Source organism: Salvia hispanica, chromosome 5 (assembly GCF_023119035.1).
Source record: "Salvia hispanica cultivar TCC Black 2014 chromosome 5, UniMelb_Shisp_WGS_1.0, whole genome shotgun sequence".
Lineage (NCBI taxonomy): Eukaryota > Viridiplantae > Streptophyta > Magnoliopsida > Lamiales > Lamiaceae > Salvia > Salvia hispanica.
Genome location: NC_062969.1, coordinates 35,328,642 through 35,336,086, shown reverse-complemented (window position 1 = coordinate 35,336,086; position 7,445 = coordinate 35,328,642). Strand labels below are relative to the sequence as shown.

Genomic DNA, 7,445 nt, shown 5'->3' with positions numbered 1-7,445 from the left:
ATTTTCGTCTATCCCATAAAAATATGTGCATTTAAATTTTACAAAGTTATATCAATTTAATAATGTAGATTACACTATCCACTCATAATACTTTAACTACTATTCACCTCTCCTATCTCTTACTTTATTAATTTTATTTTAATTTTCATGTCATTTTCATTGTCTATATTTTTATGGGACGGAGAGAGTATGTAATAATACAAATATCAATCGGACCATTGTACGTCTTAATGTCATATTCACATGTAACTAAGGTCCTTTCGTCTCCACCATTTATTTTTTATCTAAGGGTTCATATTTAACCTTAGTTTTGATATAAAATTAGAATTATTTTAACCATACCATATACATACATAGTGCTTATATATTATGACAGTGATATATTCATTTTCAGACAAATCTAGACCATGTATACTTAGTTAATATGAATGGAGCAGATTGCTTAGGTGATCCAAAGTTTCAACCCACAAAATCTGAATAAAATAAAAAATAAGCGGGTGATCTTGCTTCAGAAATTGGTTGCACAAAACTCGCTCCATGAGAATCATCCTTTTGCAATGATGCAATCTGTCTCACATGATTGTTTTGATCTGTTAAAATCCTCAAATTGACTAACAAAATAAAAAAATATGTATGCATTTTAATAATATCATTACACCAATCCCACCACTGTTCCAGCTGCAAAGAGTAATTTTATATTTTTTCAAAAGTCATGGTCCCTATTTACACTACTCTCTACTATAATCTCTAATGTATCTTCCTCAAAAATGGCGTTTGCTGGTAATTACATACCAGTATTTTTTCTTGTCTCATTTTTTCTTACAAAATTGGTGGTAGTGAGTGCACAACCATTTCCTTGCTTTTTCATTTTTGGTGATTCCTTAGTGGATAGTGGCAATAACAACAACCTCAATACATCAGCTAAGGTGGATTACCCTCCTTATGGTGTTGATTTCCCTTATGGTGCTACTGGGAGATTTACCAATGGACTCACTTCGGCCGATTTTCTCGGTGATGCCCTCTGCCCTTTGTTACTGTCGTTGTTGTTGTTGTTGTCGTTGTCGTAGCTTATGATGGTTTACAACAAATTATTGCTGCAGCTAAAATGATCGGTTTCAGCGATTTCATTCCGCCTTTTGCCGAGGTGCAACATACTGGCGATGTATCCAACGGTGTCAATTACGCCTCCGGATCAGCCGGAATTCGTAGTGACACCGGAGAGCATCTGGTACGAGATCTATTTTCCATTTTTCACATGTTACGTAACAAGATAATTTGTATTAGAGAGCATCATACTTCTACTAACTCATTTTCACTCACATTTTATTATAAAAAAGTAGTATATAAAAATAGGATCCACATTTCATGAGCTTTTACAATCCACTTTCTGTTATAGTACATTTCTTAAAATTAGTAGACGGTGGAAGTACTACTTAACATACTCATTTTTTCTAATTTTGCGAAGAGAAAACCTACTTTGGTATGATTCATGTAGGGGTATAGGATCAGTATGGATCAACAGTTGCGAAATCACGAGATCGCGTTGTCGCGATTAATGGCTTTGTACGGGAATGAGTCTTCAGCCAAACAGCACCTCAACAAATGCTTGTATTATTTGGTAGTTGGCAGCAACGATTACATCAACAATTACTATGAGCCTAAATACTATACCACCCGCAGATCTTATACGCCACAGCAATATGCAACACTCTTAGCCAATAAATTCTCTGAGCAGCTTAAGGTAACATTTCAATCTCTCATCATCACCTAAATAAATACTACCTCCGTCCCATATTGCTCACACTTTTTTATGTTAGATCGTAAATTTGGGATTGATTTTTCAATGTAACTAAATTAGTATTTTAAGGGATATTCGGTTTATAAGAATATATCTCGAGATCAAATATGTATTGTGTTTGGTTCATGAGATTAAATATCACGACTTAATCCTAGATGGATAATTATGTGATAGTTAGTCATAGTTATATACTAATATATCTAGGAAACCGGACACCACCTAAGTGTAAATAGATCAGTTAATAAAGGAACAATTAATTAACTATAGGGGTGCATTATATTGTTAACTCACTCTTAAATTGCTAACTACAACTAAATGATAGACATTTAAACATCAAATCAAGGGTCAAAGATCATTCAGTCTCAGAGTATCAATACAATGTATAAAAAATGTCAATTAATAACAAATTAGTTATAAGTTATAACTATTTTTTTAAAATTATGTTATGGGACATAGAGAGTATAATCACTTGATAACTAATAGACATATATTTATGTCTCAGCAATTATACAATTTAGGGGCAAGAAAAATAGGTGTTGCCGGTCTTGGTCCATTAGGTTGCATCCCGGCGATGGTGACAAAAGGTACTCAGGGCTCCCTCTGCGTCGACGCCATCAACGACGCGGTCGGATTGTTCAACAAAGAGCTCAAAGTCCTTGTCAAACAACTCAGTCATGATCTCCCTAACTCTAATTTCATCTACATAGGTGCCATGGATTTTAGGCCATCAGAGCTGTTTGCTCCTGGTTTGTTTTGTTTCAATACTATTATGATATTGATCAGTCATGCCGAATCTATAAAGTAACTGCGTTAAACTTTATATTCGATGATCAGGCATGAGGGTGTTGATCGAGGCGTGCTGCAGGGTCGAGAGAAGTACGGGGCTGTGCGTTCGAGGAGGAACACCGTGTGCTATTAGGGACATTCATTTCTTCTATGACCATTTCCATCCAACTGAGATTGTTAACAGGGTTGTTGCAACCGCTTCATACCTTGATATTCTCAAGTTGATGGTTTAGATCCCATAAATTCATTTGCTATGCTCAATTGTTGGAGTATATTATGTATTGGTTGCATGAGGATGAAGAAGTAACATTTTCGGTTCAAGTGTTTAATTGTTGGACGGTACGATGAAGTACCAGATAGATACTATATAACAAGGTCATGTGTTACATCTATGCCATGTTTTGTCTGCTGTACAATATTATTTTGACATTTTCCTTTGACATTTTCCTTTCAAATTGTTGTTGGTTTGTGTGTTGCCTGTCATATAGTTGTTGTCCTTGGAAATTAGATAGATCGATGGTGATATAATGTTATGATATATCATTTGGCTACCTAGCTAGTTAGAATGTTTTAAATCCGCCACCACACTCCACCACGTTTACTTCATCTATTATATACTCCCTAGGGCTGGGGAAAAATACCGAAAAAATGATATATCGCTCGTATCGTATTGAAAAATATCGAAACATTATCGAATTTTTGGTATATCGTAATTTTCGATACGATACGGTATCGTATCGTAAGTTTCCGATACAATAACGATATGAATTTACTTATATCGCGATATATCGTTTTATATCGAATATATCGAAACATATTGAAATTCAATGCATATTGAAGTTTAAAATTATAAATATATATAAATCCATTTAATTCATTCATATGTTTAGAAAATATATATATGAAACCCTAATAAGAATACTATTTATTTTATTGTGTAGAAGTTTTATTAATTTTTGTGTTATTTTTCAGTTTTGAAATTATATTTTTCGATATATAGGTATTCGATACGATAACGATATTTCGATGTATCGTATCGATCTTACGATATATCGAAATATCGATACGATAACGATATTGATATTATCCATATCGAAAGTTCGATATATCGAAACTTTCGATACGAGAACGATATGAAATTCTTTCATATCGATATTTTCGATACGAAACACGATACAACATTTTCGATACGATATATCGTATCGACCCACCCCTAATACTCCCTCCGTTCCTGAAAATTTGTCATGACTTATTTTATTTTTCATCCATCCCTAAATATTTGTCACCTTTCACTTTTACCATTTTTGGTAGTAGACCTCACATTCCACTAACTCATTCCTACTCACATTTTATTTTAAAAATAATATATAAAAGTAGGACCCACATGCCACTAACTTTTTCATAGTGCCAAATTTTAAGGGACGGAGGGAGTATTATAAAGCATGTTTTGTTGTATCCTTTTTAATATATTATTGAAAAGAATTATTTTTATCATAAAATATGTTTTGTTTATTGATATACTTTATTTGTCTAATTAAAAATGAAACATTTTTTTTTATTGTTCTATTAAAAATAAAACGCGTCCTAAAATTGAAATATCATCATCTCTACTTTTCCATCTCTATTATTTTACACTCGCTTCATTAACTCACAAAACACCACCACATAAAATCTCGTACCAAAATCCAAATGTTTCATATATGTATTGGGACGGAGGGAGTATATTATAAACCGTAACACATACTCTCTTCGTCCCATAAAAAAGAAATTTTTGGAACGGCATGGGTTTTAATAAACAATTGGTGATGCAAAAATATATAGTGAATGACTGTACTGAGAGGAATTCAAAGAAACTCTAGTTTCTTGAAAACGTAAATAATACTCCATTCGTTCTATACTAGTGGAGGCATTTCTTTTTGGCACGTAATTTAAGAAAAATTGTATTAAGTGAGTTAGATAAAGGAAGATTAAAGTAGAAAATGAAAAAGGTAGAAAGATGTGATACGCTTGGATTTTGCACTGTTTTAAGACCATTATTTGGTCCGTGAAAGGTGTCTGATCTGCGTACAGTGTGTTCAAAAGGGAATAACTGGTTCCCTAGATCCAGCAAATCCACTAGATCACACGGTCTAGGAACTCGTTGGTCGCAGGAAATCCCGATCGTCGGACACACAGAGCACTTCTTTCAAAAACCCTCAACCAATTTACTAAACCTAGTATAGGGAAGTAGGGATCGATCCCACAGAGAAGGATGCGTAATACTCATGTTCAAGGATTTGGGTGTGTTTTTGGTGTTGGCTGCTGCCACGCATTTTCTTGGGTTGAGGAAAACAAATTAAACTGACTTGGGAAACTTTAAAACTCTCAAGCTAACAGCTAGACCTAGGCGAAATTATGAAAGAGCGTCGCAAAGGAAATTAACTGTTCAACACTTGATCTAAGAAAACTACTTCACTACTAGACCTAGGAAATAAACCTACTGTGGGGACCATGACTGAAAAAGCAAAGTACGAACGAAAAGCTGGCAGAATAACTAACTCTCGTACTAACTAACAGCGACATCGTCTTCTACACCAAATTGCGTAAAACTCATAAGAAATTCAACATGAACGAAATCAAACAGAGCAAACTAATTTAAAATCAAATTAATGCATAAACCACGAAGAACTAAACAGATCTGCAGACACTAGACGAAGCAAAACAGAAAACAAGAAGAAAACAGAATCCATCTAACAACTATCTTTCCTCACGTCGAATCCAACCTCAGACGCTAAATCCACTCCGGATCCAAGCGTCCAACACGAACTCCAACCAACAGAAACTCTTCGTCACTTCAGATTTGAACAAAAAAACTCCAAACAGTCAATAAACCACAGATCTATCACCACATTCTCATATCAAACACCACAACAACAAAATAAAACAGAGATCGACATAATACTTGTAGAAATAAACTATCAGCAGAGAGATCTATGCAAATCGACTTGAAATTCAACTGCTAAACGCAGATCAACAGACGGAAACACAATAAGTATCATCAACAGCCAGGTCGACTCCCAAAAGTGAAGTTCGACAGTAAAAACGAGCAAAACAACTGAAATTAAAAGGAATTGTATCTTCGTCCACACTCGGACGGTGTTGCCAACCGTGAAACTTCTAAAGAAAGTAACCTTTCGTACCCGACTACCCCAGATCTCCCATTCCCAAGTGTGTGTAATGTGTGTGAGCTAAGAAGAGTGAAAAGTGATATTCTTTGCGTTGCATGCTCTTCTATATATAGGCGTTGGAGTGGGGCCCAGCGAGGTATAGATAAGACTTTGTTGCCCTCAGCTATTGACTCCTCTGTCACGCCAATTTTCCTTGTAAATCCTGCTCACTTCGTTCCTTTCCTTCGCTAGACCATCTCCTTCAGTACTTCCTCGATCTAGCGATTTTCTTCACACACCTGGCTTAGGAAACGTGTCAGACCCAGCAAATTATAACATTTTTCGCACATAACCGATGCATGAAATTAGTCTTATCAGTCCGTTTTTAATGTCAAAGTTGCATTACATGTCCTTTATTTGCATATTTTATCTATATTGATATTTTGACGTGTTTTGTGAGAAATGTGCATATTTGAGTTTAAAAAAGGAGTCAAAACGCAAAATCTGGAAATCTGGAGCTTCAGGTGGCGTCCGGCGACCGCCGCAACACTTCCGGCGACCGCCGGAGCTTACGGACCGCCGGGGAGTGCGTGGAGACTGCCACAAAAGAGTCAGAAGCTTCTGATTAATGCACGGCGACCGCCGACCAAGGTACGGCGGCCCGCCACAGAAACGCAGCGCACGACAACTGTGTTCAAACTAAATTTCATTCTCTTCTTCTTTGAAAGGGCTTTGAGTTGGTACCAAGATCACCTCAATCGGAGTTCTGTGGAGAGTGTTATGGCCGTTCTACCAAAGTCGCGTAAAGCTGTCAAATGTAGTCTAGGCGGAAATTCAAAGAAGGAAAGAAGAAATTACCGTGTGAAGCCAAATCTTTTTCTTCTACTATGAGGAACGAAAATTCCATCTTCCCTATTGATTGGAGGAGACTTTTTACAAAATTTAAATCTTTCTCAAGCCTATATATACCCCATAACCTAATTCATAGAATTCACCCATACATAGCCACCAAAAGGGGAGCCTCCAAGGCTCCTCCCTCTCTACTCCTTATCCTAATTCTTCCATCATTCTAGGAAATTGAAGCAAGGCAAGAGGAGCATGAAGACTTCAAGATTCAACCTTGAGTTTTGTTTGTTTATTTCATGTCTCGTACTTTAATTATTATTTTAGTTCATCTGTCTTGGGATTGCTAAACAATAAAATTTTGAGGTTTGATAGTATTTGACTTTTATGTAGTTCTTTTTATGTTTAATGTTCAGAACTCGTTTCCACTTGATTTTTCTTAAACTTTTGTTCGACTAATTGGCCGTTACCTTGATTATTGTCGATCTTTGATCGGTGATAGCTTTGATTGGTTTTTCTTATATGTTCATACAATAATTGTGACATGAGTATTGATGCATGATAGGGAGAAATCATGGGAAAACTTGAGTCGGATGAACATAGAACTAATTAGAATAACTAAAGAGTTAGTGAAATCATTATCCTTGAAATTCCTCTATTTGCCTGATTCTATCTTATTTGTTTTATACTTTTACTTTATATTTATTTTTGTTTAGTTTGAAATTCCTCTATTTGCCTGATTCTATCTTATTTGTTAGAAATCTTTGGCAATTATATTCCCCGTGTTCGATATCCCGGTACTGACCTTTAGCTATACTAGATCTACTTTGTATACTTGCAGGTATTTATAGTGCTAAAATATAGTGCATCAA

At 35.5% G+C, this 7,445-nt stretch overlaps 1 protein-coding gene across 2 annotated transcripts; it reads left to right on the top strand.

Moving 5' to 3' along the window:
• The first annotated feature begins 612 nt into the window (after positions 1-612).
• Positions 613-3,026, top strand: LOC125187835 (GDSL esterase/lipase At1g29670-like). Of its 2 annotated transcripts, none has more exons than XM_048084483.1 (5): positions 613-1,011; positions 1,101-1,228; positions 1,496-1,741; positions 2,301-2,505; positions 2,633-3,026. In XM_048084483.1, the coding sequence occupies exons 1-5, from the start codon at positions 768-770 to the stop codon at positions 2,815-2,817; spliced, it is 1,008 nt and encodes a 335-aa protein (XP_047940440.1). In that variant the 5' UTR covers positions 613-767; the 3' UTR covers positions 2,818-3,026. The 2 variants fall into 2 exon arrangements, with proteins under 2 accessions (XP_047940440.1, XP_047940439.1); XM_048084482.1 differs by having other exon boundaries at positions 2,301-2,544.
• Positions 3,027-7,445: the final 4,419 nt, after the last annotated feature.